Source organism: Anser brachyrhynchus, assembly GCF_964034855.1.
Source record: "Anser brachyrhynchus genome assembly, chromosome: 6".
Taxonomy (NCBI): Eukaryota; Metazoa; Chordata; class Aves; order Anseriformes; family Anatidae; genus Anser; species Anser brachyrhynchus.
The window spans coordinates 20,428,147-20,452,174 of record NC_137700.1 but is presented as its reverse complement, the minus strand read 5'-3'; the positions used below and the strand labels follow the sequence as shown (position 1 = coordinate 20,452,174).

Here is a 24,028-nt window from a genome sequence, read left to right as displayed (position 1 = left end):
CTGATGTTCTTCACTTGCCTGTTTTCCTTTTGGAGGTGATTAAAGTCAGTATTCACAATGTCTACTGCTGTATTTGGGTATTTACATTGAAATTCCCTTTCTTTCCCAAGAGTTTAATACTGACTGATGGGAGAGATGAGAAGGAAAATACAGAGGAAGCTTTTTGAATGCATTTCTGAGCAGTTGCCTTGATGTTAAGCTTTTACCAGAAATGTATTTTCTGTGAAGCCCCGAGGAGTGCTCCTAACAAAAAGGACTTCCAAACAGTATTTTTAGGGAGTTTCCAAAACTCACTTTAATCAAAACCAGTGGTTTGCATCTTGAAAATGCCACTCAGGCAAGGCAAAGCCACGATGATGTCCTCTTGGCTTGAGTCCACATAAGCACTGTCTGAAAGTTAATTTGAGTTGCCTCCCTGGTGTAAATATCTCCACGCTGATTCACATCCTGTTACTTCTAATGAGCAAATTTGGGTGGCTTGCTGTCCAGAGAATATATGACTGACCTGTTCATATCTCCAGTCTGATAAAAGCTTGGGATTTTCTGCTACAACAGTGCATCTACTCCAAATTCAGGAAGAGTTTTGCAACAGAGTATGCTGTAGCAACTTCCTTTTTTTCTACTTTTATGTTGTTTGTGCTGCTTTCTGCGTCTGTCTTCTGTCTGTGTTTTCCCTCATAATAATTACTCCCTTCCTTCTCTGGGCTTTTCCTTCCTTTTTTATTTTTCTGTCCCCTCCTTCCCACACGTGCAGTTTTCTGTGGAAGTTACTTGGAAATGAGGGTTGGATTGTGACTGTGTTCACCTTATGTATGCTTGTGAAGCTGATGCCATCGAGTTTTGTGCAGGAGGCTAACAGTTTGGGGAGGGAGCATATAACCATACAGGTGGAAATACTCTGGGTGTTTAGAGGCAGAAACTAACCTGGTTAAGAGGGTTGAAATGCTGTTAAGTGGTGTGCACGCTGATGCTGTTCCACCCACCTGCTCTGATTTGTTAATGCCTCAGTGGCATTTAGTTTTAGGTAAAATTTAACTGAAGAATCCCATGTTGTAGATTTTAGCAATGCAACCTTGACCTTTCCATCTCAGTGGTGTGATGGGTGCTCTTTGGATGTGACTGTAACTTTAGTGATGAGAGTTGGGCTGTGTGGACAGCAATTTGGGGAGGGTGAACGGGGATTAGCTGGGTTATGTATTAATATAACTGCTTGCTGCGGCTAGCTCTTTATGTGCTGGCACTTTATTCATCATTTCCTTGCAGTTTGCTAAGTTTATGGGACGCAAGCTGCCAGAGGCATAGCATTGCAGGGAGTTATCTCTCTGGCACAAAAATCATACTTGCTTCTCCTCAATGAAGCCCAAAAGCAAAATCCTTATCTGTAGAACTGCTAGGGGGGGACTTCTTTGTTCTTCTGCATGCTTTTTGGGAATGGCTGTGTTTGCAACCAGTGTGCACCTCTCTTCTCTTTCAGGAGACGTACGTTGGGAGGATGGGAAAGTCTCTGGGACTGTGTACAGCGGTGAAGAGAAACTCACCCGTCTGCTTGTGAAGGTGAAGTGCCAGCAGTCTAACTTGGCATCTTTGCACATATTTTTTAGCAACTTCAGGGTGACCAGAAACCCCTCAACAGTATTCCAGCATCTTTCAAGATAAACAGGGAGGATCTGAAGCTGAGATTGCCCAACTCTGCGGACAGAGCCTAGGGTGAATGTAGGTGGAAGGGGAGTTATTAGCAAAGTGTTGGAGCATTGCAAAATTGGCCAAGTGGCAGTCACTGTGAAAACACTATAGAGATAACTAGAATCCAATCAGATGAGATGTTGTTTTGAGTATGAAAGAAGCTGAGTGAATTGGAGGCTGGTACTGACCTTTTATTTTGGGGAATGATAAGAGGCATAAAATTGCCATAGATCAGCTTCAGCAAGCCCCCTGACAGGTGTAGTTGCTGTAGGCTGGAGTGAAAGCACCCTTGGCTGCCCTGCTTTGGGGTTGCTGCAGGACTTTAGCTTTGGAACAGCTTGATGAAGCAAAACAGGATTGGTCTTGGTTTAAGCAAAAAGTAGTTTGTAAAATGTTTGGCATTACTGTGCAGTCCAAATCATGCAACAATGGGGCACTGGCATGCTTCAGTAGAGTCTTTGTTAGGTCTGTTTACCTAGTCTGGAACTTTTTCCTTTGAGAATGCTGGGGAAAAAAGAAAACTAAACAGCCCAAAGGTCCGTTTTTAAGTACATCTACTGCAAGAGGTTTTTTTTACTAGAAAGGGAAATCTGGCCTTGCTCCTGAGAACAGCTTTTGTACCAGTAGTAATGAGCTCTGTCGGGTGGTTGCTATTGCTGTTTTCTTCTGCCCATTGACATTTCTTTGCCACTTCTGGGAAAGCATAAAGCTCAGAGCAGCCTTTCTAGAGGAGCCTCACCTTGGATTGAGTGTTGTGGAAACATTCCCTCTGTCTGTGCTGATTATTCGCTGGTTTATTCTGCTGTATTTCTTTCAACATCCCTGTGGTTGCTTTTTGATTGCGGCTGCAGGAGGCTGGAACTGGCCTGTTGCAGCCTTATCCTGTGAGCCTGCAGTTGCAGAATGAGCATGAAATACTGGTTTCCACGGCCACTTTGGGTGCGGAGTGGGTGGGCAGCTGTGCTTTTCTAGCTGCTTTGGAATTACTCTTTACTATTAAACTCAAACTAGTTCTGCAAAGCAAGATTTTTAAGACTACATACTGGCCTGCTTTGCATAAAGCAGTCATAGGGCATATATATACCTGAACTGGGTGGGCAAAAGAAGGGCAGATAATTGTGGTCTTTTTAAAATCGCTAAACCATTAGCAATATTGCTTGTTGTAAAGACAAGGTTATGTTATATAATCATTCCAGAGGCCAGAATGCTCTAGAAAAACAAATGATTTCAGCCCTCTCCCCCCCAGCATAGCTTCCCTGCTTGTGGTGTGTACTCACAGCAGGAGAAAGTACTGCAGATCTGCAGATAGTCTGTTTATATACTGTGCGCAGTGAGTTCCCAAACCTGGACCTCTTCACTGATAATCCAAGGCTTCACCTGCAGGACTAACTTTCTGTCTCTGTTTTCTGAAGGTGTACGAAGAGTTTGCCTGGAGTAATCCTCTCCATCCGGATATATTCCCTGGTCTGAGGAAGATGGAAGCAGAAGTAGTGAGGGTTGCCTGTACTCTCTTCCACGGGGGCCCCAACTCTTGTGGTGCTGTAAGTAGCTTGTGCTCAAGTGCCCCGTGAGCATTTGGATACTTCTGACTCGAAGTGCAAATGCACTTTCTGCTATCCATCCAGCTCTGAGGCTGAGGTCATTCTGGTATACTGTTCTGGTAGGTGCCATGCCAGCATAGCTGTCCAGGAGATGGTTGGTAATTGCTCTTCTCAGGGAAGCTTTATGAGAGATGATTTAACTCCAAGTAGTTCTTAAATGATGATTTACTTCACCTGTTTTTTCACACCCTTAAATGAGACAGGCTTGCTGGCGGTAGGAAAAGAGACCCAGTGTAATGTACCATAGAAGCCTGCCTGCTTGTCACTGGGGGATGCCAAACAGAGCAGTGTCACTTCGAGTAGCTCCCCTCAGGTTTAATCTGTGAGCCTGCCAGAATGCTGAGACTGAGGACAAGGCTGGCTGGCTGGTCACCAACAAGCAGCTTGAAGCATTCGTGATCAAGCGGGCATGGCACTTACTGTCACCTCTCCAACTGGAAAGCTCTCTTTCCAGCCTTGTGTGGCCTACCAGGGTGGAAACCAATTTTAAAGCCTCCACAGAATTCAAAGTCAGAGTCCAAATGTGTGCCCTTACACTGATGTTTTCAAATTTCATCAAAGAACAAAAGCTGTCAAGTTGTACAGTGAGCTATTACTGTATAAATAAGCCACGGCTTCTTGCACTCCTTTCTCCTGGTTTGCCTCTTTGGTAGGAATTCTGAGTTCCTCAGGCAGGCCACATTCTCTACCTGTCTGTGGTGCCACAGGACAGCGAGGTCTTATCTGCTAGCATGGTGTTTGTGTGCAACTGTGACACAAAGACTGCTTAATAACTTGCAAAGTAATAGTTCCACTTGTGAGGAGAATCCAGATGAGACTTTTCAGAGGCTGAGTGTGACATGGTTGCATCTGTAAACATGCCAGGGAGGTGGAAGGCCTGCAAAGGCTTAAGATTGATATGGGAAGGCAGTGTTAACATGGGTTTATGGGCTGAACTGGCACTGAATAGGCTTAATCTGCCCATTGGGAGCTTGGTTGTGTTGAGGAGGTAGGTAGAATAACCTTATGGTAGGAGTAGTGGGGACCAAACTCCAGCTGGACTGAAGATGCAACTTGATTGTGCAGTAATGTCAGATGTGATTGCCTTCGATAGCAGGAGGCTGCACCTGGTGACCTGAGCTGTCTCCTTGGGTTCAGGGTTCCTAAACCCCCCTCTGTGCTGGGAGGGACTGTATTCCTGGTGCCACCCTTGAGCCTGGAGAAGCAGCGTGCCTCCTGGCATCTAAAAATAATCTGACCTCTTCTCCTTGCTGACTTGCTGTGCTGAGACTGTCTGTGGAGGGGGCAGGAGGCTGTTAAAACTTGTCTTTATCAATATTTATCAATATGAGAAGCTGACTGATGCAAGTCAAATAGATAGCTCTGTGACACTTATCATGTGGCTGGAGAACTTTGCTTGCGGAAGTCGGCAGCGCGAGTTCAGCTTTCGTTATGTAGGGTGCATGTTGTAAAAGTGTCAACCTTGGCCCCCTGGGTGCTTCCACTGAAGCCTGGAAGTAAAATTGTGTGGGAGGAGAAATTCAGAACAGTAAAAAGAAAAAAATAAAGCCCCGAATCAATCAGACAGTGATCACAGGCAATGTGAGACCTGCAGACTCTCTGGGGAATCCCACTTTTCCCTCTGCTGCTTCCTCTTCCCCTGCCTTCAGAGGATCATGCTGCAAAGCCGCAGCTGAGTCGAGCAGAAGCAGTGAATGGGGAAGCGTGCAACCCGCCATGAAGTTAGCCTCTAGCTGGTTGAGCAGGCAAATTTGCAGGGTCAGAGGGAGGGCTGAAAAGGTGATTGGGTGGAAACAGGATTAATTGCACCCCTGTAATTATCTTGTCCAAACGAGTCTCTCCAGTGGACTTTTTGCCTTCCTCCTGCGTTGCCCTTCCTGTCTGAGTGTCCAGAGGAGCTGGCAGTTGTTGGAGAGATGTGGGAGGAGATAACAGCTCATGTGCTCTTTAAGCACTTGGGCTCAAAGACTTCTTTTATTTTCTTCTCCCCGGAACAGAGTTAGCATTTCAGAATGATTTCTGGAGGTTTGCACGGTAACAAAGCCATTTAAAAAGAGTGTTTTCTCCAAACTGCAGCTATTCTTTGGCTCTGAAAGGCCTTGCTGTAATTGGTAACTCAGACTGCCACAGTTATGCTTCGGTACCCAGCGAGGCTGTGAAATACAGATGGCCAAACCAGGGCGGGTGTAGTGCTGCGAGTTACTTTTATCTCCAAATTGATCTGTTCAGCAGGTGCTGCTGGCTTTTTCTAGTGAGAAGGCTCCTGCTTCACTTAATTCAACTTTTGCAGTGCTGTAAACTAAAACAAATGCTTTTTTTCCTGAATTCCACCGCCGCTCTGTGTGAGAACCAATGGATGTGTGTCTATTGCCAGGTCCCTGTCCGCTGGATTTACTAGCCTGGTGGAAGCAGCGGGGGCCGCCAGCCCAATTTTGTTGGTGCCTGCCTCCTGAAGGTAGATGGAGCTTGGTGGTGTGTCTGAAGAGCTCGCTTTGTGGGTTGGGAGAAGGAAAAGGTTGTGCTTCTCGGGTGAATTCACTTCCTTAGTGCTCTGATTTCCATGATAAGGAGCAAATCAGTGCTTTTTGGGGCTGATACTCAGGTGCTCAGTCTGGGAAAAGCTGCTCAAAGCGACACTTTTGCCCTATTTCCAGGGCTTTCAGCAGCCTGGGCATCTCTGCACAGTCGTGTGGACATCTTCCCAAGCAGCGTCTCTGGAGAGCAGTCTGCTGCTTCTTCTTTGAAGGTTTTCGGTGTGTTTTGTGAAGGTTAAAATACAGGGTGTCATTTCAGATTTCTGAATGCTAAATTAGGCAAGTAGCTTGCATTATTTACAGGAGGTGCCTTTATGCGAGATGTGAGGGCTGTAAGTCTCCGTGGTTCAAACATGGACATAAAAACGCTAACAATTCCCTCGTGGTGGGGCTGCTCAGGCATACATTTTGCCTTAAGTTTCACCAAGAGGTGTCCCAGGCTTTTAAACAGTGTTTAAAAAGTAATCATTTTCAGCAGTGTATGGGTGCTTCTTATTTCTCACTAATTACTACTTCTGTCCTTTCTTCTAATCACGTTACGGAAGAGCAGAGACAGGATTTGGTGACTTTTTTTGGCTCCCAGGAGATTCTAATCACATTCCTGCAATGATTTGGAAGGACTAATTAAGCTCAGTACGTAGAGGAGGAATGGGGGGGGGGTTCATTGTCTGATGTAGGCAAGTGTTCCTGGTCACAAGGTGCCCTGCTTTGCAGTGCTGGCTCTGAGGATTTCCCCTCTAATTTGAGGGGGAAATTTAAGGTTTTTATGCAAGCCTGCATAGTTTTATTTTTTAGTATTTTTTTGAACTTGAAGGGGCAGCTTTGAGTGAAGTGCAGAGGAAAACTGAATGTGGGGTGTATGTGTTTCATGTTGACCTCCCTGCTTTGCAGCTGAGCACAGGAGGGAGCAGCCAAAATCAGAAGATGTAAGCCTAAGCCTCCTGTAGAAGCCTGCTTGTCTCTTCCTCCCCAGTTCTGGGGGACTCTCTGGGTTCTTTCAGACTTTGTCATAGAGCTGCCTGCTCCTTTGGTGTAGGAGTTTAACAGTGAAATGTGAGCACTGCATCTTGTGGGGGGCTTAAACTCTGGCTTGTCCTTCTGCAGATCTATCAGTCTTTATCTTTCATAAGCAGGTCACCTTGAGAGATAACTGGGGGCTTCTACAACCAGCATGTTTACAGGGGTTTTATGCAAGTCTGCCACTACATTATGGACATACAGAAGGTTGTGGTGTATTCTTGCCCTAATGCTGCCTTAGAAATAAATTGTAGCTGACTTTTATTCATAGCATAGTTCAGCTCAGGGAAACTTGGTCAGCTTTTTCTCCAGGGTCTGGATGGATGTGTTTGCTAATGTGAAATTCCAGCAAAATGGAGAGACCCCAAGCTGAGCAAGGTGGCTGTTGTGTGTCTGACAGCTTGACAGAGACTGCAGGTGGCATGGCAGAAGAAATCCCACAGCAAGAACTGTGCCTCTTATTGCTGTTTCAGTGCTGAGGCTCCAGAGCACTGGGATTTGGAGGGAGTGAGTAATAGGAGGGATATACCAAGTTGAGAGAGCAGGAGGGTTATGTGCTCTCTCCTTTTCCTTCCCGTTTGGAAAATAATAAATAAATCAAGAACAAAAGTGTGTTTATTTGCCTTTTTCCCCACGCTTCGCCTGGCTTTAGAAGATAGCGCAGGGCTGGAAAGCTGCTTAAAACAATGCCTGTTTCCAGCCCTTTTCCCCATGGCATCGCTCGTGCCTGTGCACTTTCATTTAGGGGAGGGAGGAGATGATGTGAGTGCCATTGGCCGGAGCTGAATCACTGCGTGCTGGCCAGCTGCCGGCGTGCCGCGGGCGGTGGGAAGTTGTCCTGTGACCGTGATTCAGGCTCTGGCTGGGGCAGGACAAGTTCACAGCGAAGCTGATGGAGCCTCTGGGCAAGGAGCAGACTCCCTCTGTAGGTGTAAGCCTCCTGGACCAAGCTGCATCCCGCTGCTGTGTCGCATCTCCATGGTGCGGACTCATCTCGGGATGATTTAGGAGGCTTGCCTGGCTGAAAGTCTGCTCTTTGAGTGGATTTTCAGCTGGAGCTGCTGGCTGAGCGAGCTTTCTGCGTGGTCATGTACGTGCCTGGGAGGAGGGTCCGTCCTGGAGCTGATCAGCTGCTGAAAAGTGATTTCGACTTCCCCAAACCTGCATGGCTCAATGTTTGCGTGCAGGTGATAAGCCAGGTATTGGAGGCAGGTGCAGGCTGTATAAGGGTGAGGCAGTGGTGCTTTGGTGGAGAGACTGAAGCACACAAATAAGGCTGTTACAGAGGCTGCTTTCTGAAGAGCGGATTAGGATAGGGTACAGGTAGGAGCTGCTTGCTCAACAAGGAGCAGGCCTGGTCCCATGAAGTGTCTGGTGCTCAGTAACGCCAGCCCTGAGATCCCCAGATTGTGCCCAGCAATGTTTTCACAATCGCTGCAATATTGTAAGCGATGTTGCAAGCAACATTACAAGCACGCAGTGATTCTGCTCCTCTTCTCCCACCCCGCAGCAGCAAGGGAATCCGCGTTATGCCGGCTGTGATTTTCCAAAGATAGCTGACAGCTCTACAGATCTCTTTATAAGAAGGGTTGAGAAGTGAATGACACAGCCTGTGAACCGCTGAAGACGTTGCGCTGCCATCTATTTACTTCACAATTAATGCAATGATTTCTTTATCCAGCGTGAGGCTCTCATAGGGCTTTTCTGCAGCAGCTGCTGCTTTACAAAGTGGAGAGGAAAATAAAAAAGCAGAAACTGCCTGTGGTGTGACAGTCACTTCCACGCTGCCTGCGGTGGCAGCTGTTGCTAGCTTGGATCACGTTGGGAAGAGATGTGGCAGGCTGCTTTTTGTGCCTGTGAACTTTGTTCCTTATCACTGTGCTTAATGTTTAGTCACTGTCACGCTGTCATGCGTCTTCCTTGTGTTTTGGGGTTTTGCGGCAATGTCAGCGGGGAAAAACCAGAAGAAAATGCAGACTAGCAGATGGCATAAGGCATACTAATGTGGCTGCATCCTTTTTATGGTCACTTGGGGTGGCGTATTAAAAGCAAGTGGCAGTTTGTTCATGGGGATCGAAAATCAGTCCTCTGTAAGCATTGTATGTAGCTCCTGATTCCTTTCTTTCACCTGAACCATGAGCACCTGTTGTAGGTGCTGGCTGTGCCCATGTTACGGCTCACCCCGTGCAGCAGTAACAGATGGAAGCATGAATGCCTGCAGGCTGCTTGAAAAGCCAACCTCGTATTTTACGAGGTTAAAATTTTACCTTGGCTTGTGCCCACACTTTTCTGCCCCTTGCACACCAGGACTCATAAAGGCTTGCTGAAGATAGTCCTCCAATTTGAGGAATTTCTTATAATAAAGTGTTTCATTTATTTGCCAAAAGCTCTTGAATGTGCAGTAGTGAACCTGATCAAAGGGCTGGTGTGCGTACCTTCCTCTTTCCAGCCCCACGATGCAAAAACCCCTTGCTCACCTTTGGTCGGGGGAAGGGGGCTGGGACAGCACAGATACCAAGGAACGAGCTGGGGGGTGTAATGCAGAAATTGCTTCTTGGGGCCTGGAGGGCTTAAGGGCTCCAGCCTGGTACTGACCAGACCTTGCCTAGCTTCTGCAGAGAAGGGGCATTGAGGGCTGTGTGCTCTGCTGTGCCCCAGGTTCTGGGAAGGTTTCTTAGCCCAGGAGCCGTGCCAAGCCTGCGCTGGCTCCGTGCCTCAGCGTGGCACTGCTCCAGACCTAATAAACCCTGCTGCACTTCAGTTAGCTTAAGACAGAATCAACGTTGTTGTTTCTCGATACGTGGCATCATTAATCTGTAATCCAGATAAACAGTCCCCGGGTAATCGGGGGCTAAGCAGGCAGCTGGAGTTTTGTGAGGTGTGGTCACCTCCACCAGCTGGCGACGGTGCAGTATTGTCCCCTCTTGTCAGGCATCTGTGTGTATTTTTTCCCATGTTTTCCCTCCTTTAAAAAGCAGAGTCAACACTTAAATCTGTGCTTTCCACCTGAATGTCAGAAAGCTGCCTTCAGCTGTTCAGTGGCTTCTGCTGCCCTTGAAAACCTGAATTGTCCTCTGCAGCATTTCTGTACAGAGATGCTATGGCTGCATCCCTTTTGCTGTTTTCCTCTCCTGCAACATCCATGTCAGTGGCTGTTTTTCTCTGTTTCCTTTCGTGACAGATGACGTCTGGGGGGACTGAGAGCATTCTGATGGCTTGCAAGGCATACCGGGACCTGGCTTACGAGAGAGGCATCAAACATCCAGAAATGTAAGCAACACCTTTGTGGCTCGGTTTTTGCTTGTGTGACTGGCTGTTCCTCTGCGCTGAGGTGGCTGCTAGGCCCCCGTAATCCTTCATTTCATAGCCTGTTACCACCACCTCCTTGTCCATCTTTGTCTGGAGGCCTTGAATGCAGTAGAAAAACCCAGGTGAATGAAATGGTGCAGAAGCACAGGAACTGTTAAGCAGCCTAGGATCCCAGGCGTGGATGTGGGCTCTGGAGCTGGTGTAGCTGTGCCATGCACGGGTATTTCTGCAATATCTGCATGCAGCTCCGGACAGAGCCTGCTCATCTCTGCTTTGGGCGCCTCTTGTGCAAAGATTGCAAGGCACTTTGATGTATTTAAGGGTTTTGATTTTATTTGGATCAAAGAGGGTTTAGCCTGAAAATCCTGGGACTGAAGTCGGGGCTGATTGGAGCTGAAATGAGAAACTGTGCTAATCATTATGCTGCTAATAGAGGATTTGCTCTCTCTAATGTGCTGCTTTTTTCTAGACAGTGCGTCAAAAATGTTTCTCTGGTTAATTGCGTAAGAGAGGAAGACACAAAGAGAGATGAAACACTGGTGTTCATCTTCTGCTGAATTCCTGTGGCTCTTTTCTTCCCTTTCTAACATTTTTGCGTGGTATTAAAGGCCTCAGTGAAGATATGATGCCTCAGAAAACAAGGTTAACTGAGGCAGTTTGGTCACTGCTATTGGAGACGGGAGTCATCAGATGTTATGTTCATTTGGTTAAGGCTTAGATGCTGCCTGGGCTGAAGTCTGCAATCTGTTACTTTTCTAGGTTGGTCCCAGTGAGTGCTCACGCAGCATTTGACAAGGCAGCCCACTACTTTGGACTGAAGATGATTCACATCCCCTTGACCAAGGCTATGGAAGTGGATGTTCAGGTACCACTGTAGGCAGCATGGCACTCTTTCTGTGGGAAATGAGCGTTGTTAGGAAATCCCGAGGAATCTACCTACCCAGAGGGATGAACCATAAGGGAAGAACAGTGGGATTAAATGCATGTCATTGCATACAAAATTTTGTTTGAAATAAATGGATGGGATGTAACCCATCCCTTTGTCCTATGTCATTAATTTAGAATCAATTATGTGTATCCGAAATAGCCACAGGTTTCAGATGAGGATAAACAAACAAATGTTGTAGTATTTCCAAGTGGATGAGTTAAGTGATTCAGCTGATGTCTGCTCATGCTTTGTAGCTCAGTGCTTTGCTTTCTGTACGCTTTTGTGTGTTAGCTTTTAAGACCAGATGCTGCATGTTTTATTTTTCTTTTTTTGGCAGGGTGACACTTGGTAAATGGCATGTGAGCATCTTCTCTCTTTAAATCTTCAGGCAATGAGGAGAGCTATTTCGAAGAACACAGCCATGCTGGTCTGCTCTGCTCCCCAGTTCCCGCATGGGATTATGGACCCGATTGAGGAGGTGGCAGAGGTAGGATGTCCCTGGGTGCTGCGGCAGTAAAACTGGTGCATCCTTCTGCACAAGAAGTGAGCAGGGGGGTCCAGGATCTCAACCTGTGAATCTGGTGGGAGCAGCAGACTGGTTGGGAAGGTACTACTGCCATTAAATCGGTTGTTAGTCAGCAGCAGGGCATGCAGGACACAATTTGAGGAGAAATGTAAGACCATCTCATTTTGCACTTACTCAGAAACTGCTGTGGGAGGATGGGCTTTAAATACCAGATATTACCCCTGGGCATTGTCATAAAGCTGTTTGCGTGGGGCTGGATTGCAGACTTGAGCTGCTGCATGCAGTGTGTCATAGCAAGGCAAAGCGACAGGCCTTTAGGTCCTGCTTTGTCTCTGATCTCCCGAATCTGTGCCATAAACTTCTGCTGTAACTGAAGGAATGTACTGCGTATGCGACTTAGACCTCTGCTGCGCCCTCTGCGAGACAAGCCAAAGGGGCTTGTCCTTTGATATCTGAGAGGAAATAACAGCAAAGTAGGCCACCTTGTAAAAACGCTTTGATTTAGGGCCTACTGGTTGTAGCAAGCTCGGTGCAGAAGCCGGAGGAATGCAGTGTGGCGGGGGGAGGAGGAATCAAAGGGCTGGGATCTCAGTTTTCAAACACGCCTTTTGTTTTTCTTCCCATGCTCCAGTTATTTATTTTGTATGTGACCAGCAAGGGGCTCTGACCCTTTTCATTTGGATCACATCATTACGCTTTTTTGTGGTTACTGCTTTTGGACCAAGTTGTCACATCTCTCTGTCAAATAGAGCGAATGACCAAAATATGATGTTTTTTCTCTTGCTGGCCATCTGTATGTATGTGCAAAGTGTGAGAAGGCATCTTACAAGTAGCCAGCCCTTCCAAAAGGGTCCAGAAAATGTTCAAATGTGAAACGTGGAGTATATTCAGTGGCTGGAGTTTGGGTACCCCACCTACCTCATTTTTGTCCCTGGTTGCGTGTTACTCACCAGAGCCTCTTGTTTGCTCATAGCTTGCAGTGAAATACAAAATCCCCTTCCACGTTGATGCCTGCCTGGGTGGTTTTCTCATTGTTTTCATGGAGAAGGCCGGCTTCCCTCTAAAGCGTCTGTTTGACTTCCGTGTAAAAGGCGTGACCAGCATTTCTGCTGATACCCACAAGGTAAGAGGGGGGCAGAGGGGTCTTCCACGCTTTTATTTGGGGGGAACAACTCCTGATGCCATCCCTGGTGCCAAAGGGCAGGGGTAAAGGTTGCCCTGTTGAGATGCTTTGTGCAGCGCACCAAAGTGTGGGCAAGTGGGATCTTGGTGGTCATATACAAGAGGTGCTGCTGAGCCCTCCTGCCTCTTTTTAATGCTTTGTTACCCCTTGCAGTATGGCTACGCTCCCAAGGGTTCCTCCGTGGTGCTGTACAGTGACAAGAAGTACAGGAGCTACCAGTTCTTTGTGGCACCCGACTGGCAGGGGGGCATCTACGCCTCCCCCTCCGTGGCAGGCTCCAGGCCCGGTGGGATCATAGCCGCCTGCTGGGCAACCCTGATGCACGTGGGGGAGCTGGGCTACGTTGAGGCCACGAAGAGGATCATTAAAACAGCTCGGTTCCTTGAATCAGAGTACGTGCGTGCCTTAGCTTCTTGGTTGTACTCTTTAAACCTGTTCTGGACTCCCTCTCCCAAACTGTTTTTCTCTTGCAACTTTTTTTTTTCCCTAGAGAAGCTATTGCATGTTACCTGCTAGATGGGGATCCATTGGGCATTTAGAGGAGAAGATGCTTTGCTTATATCTGGGTTCTTTGCCCTGTGCCAGGTTGTTGAGGGGCCCAGAGAGGAGGGGTGCTGGCATCTCTATGTAGCTGCCTTCAAGGCAGAAGAAACTCTTGAAGCAGTCATGGCTGAGGGGAAGTTACTCGATGATGAAAGGGGGGTTATAATTTCTCTTGTTGGGGTACCTGCATTGCTGTGTGAGCTGATGGTCTCTGCTGTGCTGTCCTCCCTTGCCTCTGTCCTCACTCCTTCTCCATCCCTAAGCATCCTTTAGGGCTTAAATCACCCAAGTCCTCTGCTAAGTCCCAGTGGCCTGTGCTGGTTGCATGATTTTCGGTGGGAATGTGCTCTAATCTGTTCCCCTCTCTTCCTTTGAGGCCCCAGAGAGATGGACAGAATGTCTGACCCCTTTTTGCCTTTTCATTGTAACCATCCTCAGTCACCTTTTCTTTTTAATGTTCCTTCAAGGTTGAGAAAAATTGACAGCATCTTCATTTTTGGGAAACCTGAGGTGTCAGTCCTCTCCATCGGTTCAGACACTTTCGACATTTATCGATTATCTAATCTGTTAGCTGCAAAAGGATGGAACTTAAACGTCCTACAGTTTCCACCAAGGTGAGTTTGTGGTCCCAGTGGGAGCCATCATTCATTGTGGAGCAGAGGAGCAATGTGCATAGCCAGGGCTTGCAAGATAGCTGTTCTTAGGCCACCTAGCTCTCTTAATTTGCTGAGCGTTGCCCGTTATCTAATAAATCGTATGTAGACTTTTCCTCTGTGGAGAGGCAATTAGGTTTGTGATTGCTGATATACAGCAGCAGTAGTTATTTTAATGAGCCTGGCAGAGGGCATATCTAAGGCTCTCTTTCTGTTTAGCTCTGTTTAATACAAGCAGAAATATATAAATAGCTAGGATTTTGTCTCATGTCAGCAAGTGAGGGTTTGTAGGTGTTTATTTTTTGTTTAAATATCTTCTTCCTGCCCACTGAAGATGAAGGTAATTGAGAGAACAGCGACAGGCTGATCATTTTCAGTGATCTTTCCACCCTGATGTAAAAGGAATGCTTGTCAAAAACTTCTCTTGAGTGGGTAGAAGTTGCCTTTCTGTGGGTGAAAGGGGCAAATGTTCTAAGATAGAAATGTTCTAGGATAGAGCTGCACTGAAAAAGTTTTAAAATTGCAGCTAGCTTGAAGAGGAGTCTAGAGAGCCTGAAGTAATAGCTCAGAGGTGTGAGCAGCCCTGTTACTTCTGGTGAGTGCCAACTTCCACGCTGGGAGTGGCTGACAGGTTACCTAGACCTTTAACAACATATGCTGATGTCAGGGAGGGAAGGGGGAGTTGGCATTTTGCAACAGAAGAGCTCAACTTCCCGCAGCTTGGTTCCAGCAAGTATTTTTCAGGGATTACCTTTAACTGGAAGGGAGCAGATAATCTTCTCCCTTAATCCCACTAGCACCTTATTTTAAAGAGATAGGCACTGGCCAGGGAAGAACTAAATTGCTGTATGTACACGAGGTGGCTAATATCTCCCTTCTCCCCTCTCCTCTGCCTGCCAGCATTCATCTCTGCATTACGCAGTTGCACACGAAATCAGGCGTGGCTGAGCAGTTCCTGAAAGATGTCAAAGACAGCATTGAGGACATCATGAAAGACCTCAACGCCAAGACCACAGGCATGGTAAGGAGCCAGGATATAGCAAGGGTGTGTTGCGTGAGCGTGTTTCCTGGGTGGCATTAATGATCCCACGTAACGACCTCTTCTTCTCCGCTTAGGGAGCCATCTACGGAATGGCCCAGTCCATCCCCGACAGGAGCCTGGTAGCGGAGATTTCTCTGGCCTACCTGGATGGCCTGTACAGCACCGAAGTTCCTGGCGGTGAAAAGCACATGAATGGCTCTCCTGGCCACCACTGACTGTAGCGAAACTATCGGTGCCTTGCCAGCTAGCACTGGGGTGGTTTTAATGAAAGGTTTCCTAGGGAAAGAGATTGCAGTATAAGCCTTTGTTCCTACAAGTACAGGTCTGATGGCAGCTTGATCTCAAAAACTTTATTCCCCATCACTGTCTGCTCTGAAATCTGCATTATTTTCACACTCAACTTTGGTTTTAGGGCTTTCCTTCCCTTCTCCCTGCCTACTTTCATCATGAATTGAGCGTCCATTCCATAACTCCAGACTCCTCAGGTATTCTGTATATCACTTCATTCCTTGCTGTTTCTTCTCCTCAGACGGTGCATTCAGCCGGTGTCCAGCCAAGCATTAGATTTAAGTTTCCATGTTGTGTTCCAAGGCTTCAATCTTCCCAGAAGTTGAAGGTAGAAAATAAATTGAATTTTTTTTTTCTTTTGAGTATTCCTCCAAGCTACTGCATTTAACAAACCATGCTGGGAGCCTTATATTTACGTAACGCAGAGTTGATAGATTGGCAAAGGAAAGATGATCATGTAACTTTTTAAACCCCCCTCTGGAGATCTCAGACTGCAATCAATATTTATTGAGGGTGTGGGGGGGAAACAGCACACAATCCTTTTCTGGAACCTCTCTGTTTGAATAACAGCAGAAATAGAAAGCAAGTGGGTGGTGTACGGAGAGGAACTGGATGGTACTGAAAATCCTAGGTACTTAGTATCTGTTTTGCTTCCCTGCCTCTTCTAGAAGACATGCATTGACCACCTAGAGTGCTGTCGCACCTTGCACAGTTCTGGAGGGACGTGCAAAACAGGGATTTCACTGTTCATAACTTGAAGGTTTTGCACTATCTCACAATGCTGTAGTCAAGTCAGTGAAGCCCTAGCGTGTATCATGGCTAGGGACTTAATGTGCAGACATATGGCACCAAAGCTGACTTTTTTTTTAAAAAAAACATAATCCTTTAGTATAACATGGTGACTTTTGTAATAGAAAGTAGTAATCTGTCTGCTCTTTGCACTGATTCTTTTAAGGCACATCCTCAAAAGGGCATTCACCATTGTGCCTTGATGCTTCTCTGGCTTTTTGGGGGATGCCAGGAAGGATTTGAGGGGTCAGCTGTTGACTGACTGCAACATTTGCTGCAGTTTCCTTATGGTACTATACTGAAAACAAAACCTCAAAGGCAGACTGGCCTCAGGTAAACTGTGCTTGCCCATCAGGCAGAGTAGTCACGCTATTGAGCCAAGTTCCCTCACAGTATTACAAAGATGCTGGCAGAGCTCTGAAAGGAAGGAGATGGGATGCAGTAAGCTGGAGGTAGTCGAGCCTTGGGCATACAGGCTGTTTTTCTCTGCTGTTTTTGCTGTGAGAGTTTTACCACTGCGGCTTGGGAGGCAGTTGTTGCCTTCAGGATGAGCTAGAACCTCTTGAGTTGTTAAACAGTGGTGGAGTTGCTCCTGCAGGGCTTTCCTGTGTGTTTCCTCTCGGCTTTTGGCATGCTACTGAAAGTTTCCCAGGCAGAGTTCAGCACCTGGAAGAAGACTTTGTGCCATGACTGCAGCATCTCTGCCGAAATGGGCTTGTTAGCCCCAACCTGACCCCCACTGGCTTAACGCAGCTGAAGCACACGCTTGCTCAGTAACTACACAGGCTGAGAAGGCTACTGACCAGCCGCTGCACACCCAAACCTTGGGCCTGGAGAGTGCTGGGAAGAACGCTTTGCTTTTTAACAGTTTTATTATTCTCAGTGCTAGGAGACAAAGCATTTTGGCCATCTCCTGTCACGTTGAACTGATGGCTGCAATGCATGTCTCTGAGCCCTTTTGAAAACATCGCGTTTGAATTGCCTGATAGTCTCTCGGTGTGTTACCAGCCCTGGCAGTCAGCATTTGTGTTGGACCTGTTTATTCTGTTAACGCCTTGCTAACGTGACCATTGCTGCATCTCTCAGTTTGCTGTACTGTGGGGAGAGTCTGAAGTGTCTGTCTACTGTGACGGTTCTCTTTGAACCAAGGTTTGGAAAACAAAAAAGGAGGCTACTCGTTTTGTTTCTGCTTTAAAAGAAAGGGGGGATGGATTAGGGTGGGGTAAAGGAGAGGAAAAACTCCCTCCTCTGCCCTGGTGCCATCTCCCCTGAGGAAGTGGGTGGATCAGTGCTCCATTTCACATTTTTGGGTGTATTTGAAGATGTTATTTGTAACTCAATGTACTCCATTCTGGACTTCACCTACTAGTAATTTGTGGGTTTAATTGTTCGATGTGTATATGTTCTGTACTGTAAATGTAATCCTGTGGTCAGGAACAGGCCACTGTAATTTACTGTTGTGTAGTCTTTATTCATCCTGGTCACCTAACATGTAATCTGCTTCTCCTTTATCATGCCAAGTGCTTTTAGAGAAAAATGAGATTAACAGGCTATATAATTGTCTCTCTCCCAAAAAGAAAAAAAGGACTGGATTATGATCTGGAGGGATTTTCCCAACTGTTAATTCCTGCGAGATTTCGGACTGGTCAGTTTTTCCAAGTGAGACACTAAATATGTTACTTGTACAAAGCACTCCCAAGGGAGTCGGGTGCTCCTAGGTACTAGACTGAAGAATATCCAGTTGGATGGGCCAAGAAGAGATGTCTGTCGTCATGCCACGGATTTCATCTGCACTTTTCTGGTGACTTGGGGGAATGGAAGGGTTGCATACACCACAATAATATCTTGACCAATAAATTCATTGATTTTTTTTTAATGAACAGATTGGATGAGTTTCCTCTGATGGCAGTATTTGATATTGCTCTGGTTTGCCACTGTAAAACTGTAAGCTGAAATAGCTGAGGAGATGGTGAAAATGGGCCTGGTTTGCATTAAAATGATGCACTGAGCTACCTAGGCTCATTGAACTCTTTATTTTTATGTTTCAGTGCTCATTTGAATGGTTGGGGACCTGTTGCTTTTGATCTTTGCTCTTGTGTGCAGCCTAGTCTGTGGCAGGGAGAATGGTTTATGAATTGTATTAATTCTGCCCGAGAGCTGCTCTTTTATTCTGCCAAGATGAAAGTGGTGTCTGTGACTTCCTCTTGCGATGTTCAAGGGTGCCAAAAATTGTATATGTGTAAGAGCTGTGGGTTTTCTCTTAATGCTTTATGGAACTTGGAGGGTTGAAAAAAAGAATGGAGTTCGGTGTTCTAGTATTTCTCCCAGGCTGTTCTGCTGAGAACAGCTACTGTTGGTTTCACAGCAAATCCTTCTTGTTACCAAAAAAAAAACCAACACAGAAATTCAGGCACTGCCTGAATGCCAAGACACTGTTACTGGAGTGAGGATCCACCAAAGTCCACCTAAAACCCCTCTTGAGAGGTACGCCACAGCCCCTGCTGTGTTTGTGCCCTTTGGTTGTGTTTTCCCCATGGTTGTGCCTCGGGTCTGATAGTTGCACTTTGGATTTTAGCACAAGCAGTTTTTATCTGATCTGCTCCGGCTTTTAAACAGTGCTCTGATAATCTCATTCTCTTTCAGACCGTGTTTACTTTGAGGTACAGGCCTGTGAAGGCACGTGCCTCTTCTCCATGCTGCTTTGAGAAGCTTTTCCATGGCAGGAGCACCTTCCTGAGACAGAGCAGTCAGGGCAGTACCTGGCTTGGGAAAACCTGTTGGCGTAATTCTGACACCTTCTGAACTCATATCAGGTTAACCAAGAGCTTTATTGTAAACAATTTCAGTTGGTTTTCTACTAAAAGCCGGTTACAATAGGGGTGAGATCACAAGCCTGCTTATAATACTGCCAGAGAGAGGTTAAATTAATAACCACGTTGCACATCACAGTTGTTGGTGTGTGATAAAGAAACCAAAGGGTTCACATACCACCTAATGAATAGTAAAGCATATTTTGGTACACAAGAAGCAATAACAGTGAGCAGATGGGGTCAAGCTCTGGAAAGATTTACTGCAATAGTGTAACCTTACTCCTGGTTAAAGGGTATGTCCTGAAAGCCCCCGAGGCTCAGCAGTCTGCGGGCGGGTAGCGCACAGGTAAAGGGCTTAAGCACGGAAGTGGCAAGGTCAGAGATGGATGTAAGCACAGGAGGAAAGGCTTCCTGGATGCCTCCATCCATCCGAAATGCCAAGCTGTGTGTGGCGGGGAGCTTGGTGTGGCCTTAGGCAGTCTGGGTCTAGGCACTAGCTTGGAAGTAAGTGGGAGAAGGCTCGAGGTGCAGTCGTCCAGGCGAGGCATGGGTTGTGGCTGCGGCAGAGCTGATATTTGGCTTCATGTGTCTCTCTCTAGTCAGGAGAGGGAAGCTGCAACCTGCTCGATGAAGCTGGCCAAGTTGATGTCTCTCTCGGATAAGCCCGTGCACTCGTGGGTGCTCAAGGTGATGTGAACCTAAAGCAGACAGACAGACCGATCGAGTGCTGCTGGCAGAAAGAGCAGGAACAGGTTCCCCCAGTGCTGCAGACAGCTCGCATCTGATGAGGCAGGTAGTGCTGTTACTTTCTCCACTCGTTAGTAAAATTTCCTGGGGTTGGGAAGGTGTTAAGGCATTTTTCATGGTTTTCTCCTCGGCTACAAGCAGTGACTGCTACCCATGCACTGGTCTTGGCAGTCAGCTGTGCCTTTCAACTCACTATCCAGAAGCTTTTCCCCTTGTCTGCTGCTTTTGGTACTGACCTAAAAAAGTCAACAACTCTGGTGTCAGCTTACACGTGTCTACTGCTCAGCTGGGCAGAAACAAAAGGGGAGGAAAGGGGCTGTAGGTGATGGCTGTAGGCTGTCTGTGATATGCTAAGGGAAGAGGTCCTGCTCATCTGCCCCGGACTTGCTGCTGTTTTATGCCTCACAAATGGGATCTGCTCCCTGAAGAGCTCTGTTTTGTCCCTGTCATCCTTGTCTCTTACCTTATTGTACACATTGAACCATTCAGGGTGGTGATCCAATTTTTCTGCCTGTAGAGCTACTCTGGTCATGAAGCCAAAGGCCTGCCCAGGGAAGTAAGAAGAAAAGTTAGCTCTGGACCACTTACCTCGTGATATGTTGTTGTTCACCCCATTGCTATTAATTTTATACCCCATGTTTCTAGGAATCCAGGCAAATACAAGACCTGGGACGTTCTATATCTTTGTTGTTTTTTTTTTTTTGGGGTCTTCCTCTTTTTGGGGATCTTTTCCCAGACAAGCATTGTGCCTGGCTGACGGCTTTGATGTCTTGGGTAGGTTATCTTGCTCAGCCATTGTGTTTTGGGAAAAATGGAGGGGTTACTGTGGCTGAGCCCTGCAGGTAGGACTCCCTGCTCTGCAAACCAGGTCTCCGGCACTGTAAAAACTTGGTTCCACTGATACTCGTACCCGGTTGAAGTCCTTGAAGTGGAACTCTTTGAAGATGGCATCTCTTCCTTCCACCTCGTTCCACCCCACGGCTCTCAGGTTTGGCAGCAGCTGCTCCCTCTCCTCCGCACTCAGCCTGTGGGCTTTTCCTGCCTGGCACCAGGGAAGGGAAGAGGAGCAGGTCAGCACGGCAGAGGTAGGATGAAGCAGATAAACAAAAAAATGGGCATCCCATGGGTTGTGGAGTTGCAGCTCTGTGTAGGCAGCAGCAGCAAACTGGATGGGAGGGATGTGTGTGTGTGCAGACCTGAACTAGGGGCTGCTGAGCACAGGGGATATCAGTGCTGCCCTCTGCTCCCCACCTTGGGTACCTTTCTGCACATAGATCTAGATCACATCTAGCTAGGTCAGGTGAAGTCCAGCTTGTCCCTTTTGCCTTCTGACCTGCAGGGCCTAACGAGCACAGCCTCCTGGGACACTCCTGCTGCGTGTACGTGTTCATTATAGCCCGAAGTACTAAGAAATGATGGCTCTGGGTGGTTAAGCTCCAAAATGCATCACGTATTGCCCCCCGCCTCAAAAATTCTATATCTGTAAACGCTTCTGGAACTGAGAACCACTTGCTTTTGAGGTTTGTGAGGTACCCTTGGAAGGAGGACTTTAATTGTAGGGCAGCTGTACCAGAGACCTCTTCTAGAGCAGAAAAGAAGCGGTGTGAATCACAGAGATGAGTCACAGTAAATTGGAGTTCAGCTCCTTTTCCTTAAGTCTCCCTTACGTTAGGATGGATTTTGAGAGGCTGTTTGTCTGCGAGTAACAAAGGCCAGAGGGGAGGGACTGTGATTTAGCATTGTCTTCTGCTCTTGGGCAGAGCTGCTGTTACTTTTTAAAGGGGAGTGAGAGGGGGAAAGCTGCAGTTCATGGCTTTAGCAAGTGAGTATGGGCAAATATGAAACTAAAGCTGGGAGTTTGCAGGGATGGGGGCTGCCCGAGCTGCTGTGACCTCCTGTCTCGGTGGGAAGGCAGGGATGAGTGTGCAGAAGTGTTGCTTTTCATGGAAGCTGGTGTTCTGGCAATTAAATCCTTTCCTAAGGGTGATCTGATCGTTAACCTTGGGGAGGATTGTTGTTTCACACTGGCAAAGACCAACATCTTTTTGCAATTTGCTTTCCTTTGCACTTTAGGGCAAAGCATGGCGAGTTAGGGGTGAGTCCCAACAAATGCAGCCCACTCTTCCTTGTGTTGCTCAGCTGTTTAAGATGCTGTTGCTGAGCATCCATGCCCAAGCAAAGGGACTGCTGACCAGAGAAGGCAAGTCATCCTTTTCTCCAGTTTAACTACTCACCATCAGTAAAAAAAACAAAGGGATGGCTGAGGAGCTGAGGTTTTTTGTGGCCTTATCTTTGTTTTTTGCGCTTTTTAAGGCAGACTGGGAAAGTTACGCCCTGTTCTAATGTTACTGGAGCTGCCAAGCCATCTGGCTGTGTGGGTGCCCACCTGCTGGGGTGGCTGGGCTGGACGCATGCACGGGATGGACCCGATCCCTGTGGCTGTGTGCATTTGGGAAGAGCCTTCCTCACCCATGCAGGATCTGGCCTCGCTGCCGGCGTCCAATGCCCAGTGCCACCCTTTGCTTTGTGCAGCGCTTTGGCTGGCCCTGCTTAATGTCAGCTGCTCCCGAGCGCCAGGTTTCAAGGAAAGGTAGTGAGTAAACACGGCTCAGAGCAATAAACCCTCAGCCGTTGCCCTTCCGTACCGATGGCGCGATAAGCTGGGCGCGGGTAGCTTAGCAACTGGATAACGTGGGGACAGACGGAGGCTGCCTCCGCACGGGGCCGCGGGTGGGGGACTCCGGCGGCAGCGCCAGGTTTTGGGGCCGAGGGCTGGAAGCTGCTCACACACCGGTGGTGGGGAGAGGGAAGGCGGTCTAAAGGCCGAGGTGGTGCTTGCCTGGAGCAGAGGGGTGTGAATGTCGGGGTCCAAGTGCTGATCCCCAGGCAGAGCAAGAAATGAGGCTGCCTGGGGGACGCGCAGCTTCCTTGCTTTCTGAACCCATCGTGACTGCACGGGGGGAACCATCCCTGGGGCTTCTTGCAGGCCTGGCTGGATTCTGGCTGGCAGACGGGGCAAAAGCCAGCTTGTGGCAGTCCCCCTGCCTGCAGCACCCTCTGTGCCCTCCACCCCATCCTTCCCTGCTGCTTGCCCCCCTTTCTCCCCCCAGAGCGTCAGCCCGCCTGCTGTTTTGGTGGGTACAGCATGTCCGTGCTTTCATGTGCACTTATTTCTTTAAACACACACGCTTTTCATTAGGGAAACGCAATTATTTTGTTTTCTTTTGCTGGCTTTCCAATGCTAAGGCATTGGATTTTCTTATTTTTTTTTTGCCTGCAGGACACTATTGTGCAACCAAGGCAAAGGAACCAGCATGGGAAACTGAGAGCCCATCCCTAAGGGTTTTCTGGAGATGAAACAACCCTCCCTGCCCAAATCAGCAGCTTCCCTTTGAAGCGTGGCTCCTCACCTACGGGGAAAAAAGGTGAAGGGGACAGCCTGGCATGAGTGGGACTGAGGGCAGGGCTGGAGTTGGTTGTGCCACGAGGCCCCCACTGCCTCTTGCTCGCCTCCCCTCTGCTGTGAAAAACCTGCTCAGAGCCCACATGGGCCGTGCAGGTGGAGCACGAGTGGGGCTCACTCCTAAGGTAGGATTTGAGCAGGGGCCACGCTCGCTGTGCTGACAAACCTTTCCCTCCCCCTGCGGAGGAGCCAGCAAGCTGTGGCTCTGCTAATTCAGAGCTGCCCGCGTTACTCATTAACCACAGCACAGAGCTCTGCTCCTTCCTTCCTCTCCTCCTGCCTGTTAAGGGCTGCAGCTGCCGCCTTAAACCCTCCTTCCCCATCCTTCCCCAGCGAAGCAACAGCCGCGTTGCCCGCCGGAGGCTTACCATCGCCTGCCGGTGTCCGCGGCCTCCGTCCCCGGTCCAGGCTGGGCGTTGCGCGCCGTACCGGAGCCCGACAGTGGGGTTGGGGCCACGGGAGGCGTGGCGAGGGGTCGGGTCCACCCACGGCAGACCGCTGCCCGTGCCCCACGCGTTTCCCAACGCCGCCCGGCAGCGGTCGCCCGCCCGCTGGGCTCGGGGATGCTGGAACACGGGCCCCTTCAATCCCCGCATGGGGAGTGGTGGTCGTCCTGCTCTACCCATCCCTTTCCCATCGGGATGTTTTCCTAAGCTGTTGCAGGATGGAGAAGGGCAGTTACAAGCCCCTGGGTGCTGCGGGCAGCACATGTGATGAATTTGATGCTCTCACGTGTGCCTCCCGGCCCTTCGTTGCTCCATGCAGTGACAATCACGAGCTTAGGGCTGCGTTGTATGGGGACAGCCTGGATCGTTTCACAGCATGGTGATGAGCCAGGTTAATGCAGGGACTGTGCGCGATACAGTGCCTCTGTGCATTTTCAAGGCGTTTCCTCCTGTTGCTGAGGGAACC

The 24,028-nt window shown here is 48.2% G+C and overlaps 2 protein-coding genes across 9 annotated transcripts in view; one reads left to right on the top strand and one right to left on the bottom strand.

Moving 5' to 3' along the window:
• Window positions 1–18,108, top strand: part of SGPL1 (sphingosine-1-phosphate lyase 1) — a 55,157-nt gene extending 37,049 nt beyond the window's left edge. For all 7 annotated transcript variants that reach the window (XM_080597356.1, XM_080597360.1, XM_080597361.1 and 4 more), the window contains exons 5-14: window positions 1,475–1,554; window positions 3,096–3,224; window positions 10,017–10,105; window positions 10,904–11,009; window positions 11,461–11,559; window positions 12,572–12,721; window positions 12,935–13,173; window positions 13,792–13,938; window positions 14,878–14,998; window positions 15,094–18,108. In XM_080597356.1, coding sequence (XP_080453482.1) covers window positions 1,475–1,554; window positions 3,096–3,224; window positions 10,017–10,105; window positions 10,904–11,009; window positions 11,461–11,559; window positions 12,572–12,721; window positions 12,935–13,173; window positions 13,792–13,938; window positions 14,878–14,998; window positions 15,094–15,234 — 1,301 coding nt within the window. In that variant the 3' untranslated portion in view covers window positions 15,235–18,108. The remainder of the gene's footprint in view (window positions 1–1,474; window positions 1,555–3,095; window positions 3,225–10,016; window positions 10,106–10,903; window positions 11,010–11,460; window positions 11,560–12,571; window positions 12,722–12,934; window positions 13,174–13,791; window positions 13,939–14,877; window positions 14,999–15,093) is intronic.
• A 797-nt stretch (window positions 18,109–18,905) lies between these two features.
• On the bottom strand, window positions 18,906–23,955 carry PCBD1 (pterin-4 alpha-carbinolamine dehydratase 1). 2 transcript variants are annotated; one of them, XM_080597363.1, is made up of 4 exons: window positions 23,485–23,955; window positions 20,558–20,695; window positions 20,117–20,197; window positions 18,906–19,604 (listed from the first exon to the last, which is right to left on the bottom strand). In XM_080597363.1, the coding sequence occupies exons 1-4, from the start codon at window positions 23,824–23,826 to the stop codon at window positions 19,506–19,508; spliced, it is 660 nt and encodes a 219-aa protein (XP_080453489.1). In that variant the 5' UTR covers window positions 23,827–23,955; the 3' UTR covers window positions 18,906–19,505. The 2 variants fall into 2 exon arrangements, with proteins under 2 accessions (XP_080453489.1, XP_080453490.1); XM_080597364.1 differs by having other exon boundaries at window positions 20,564–20,695; window positions 23,485–23,944.
• Between the last annotated feature and the right edge of the window lie 73 nt (window positions 23,956–24,028).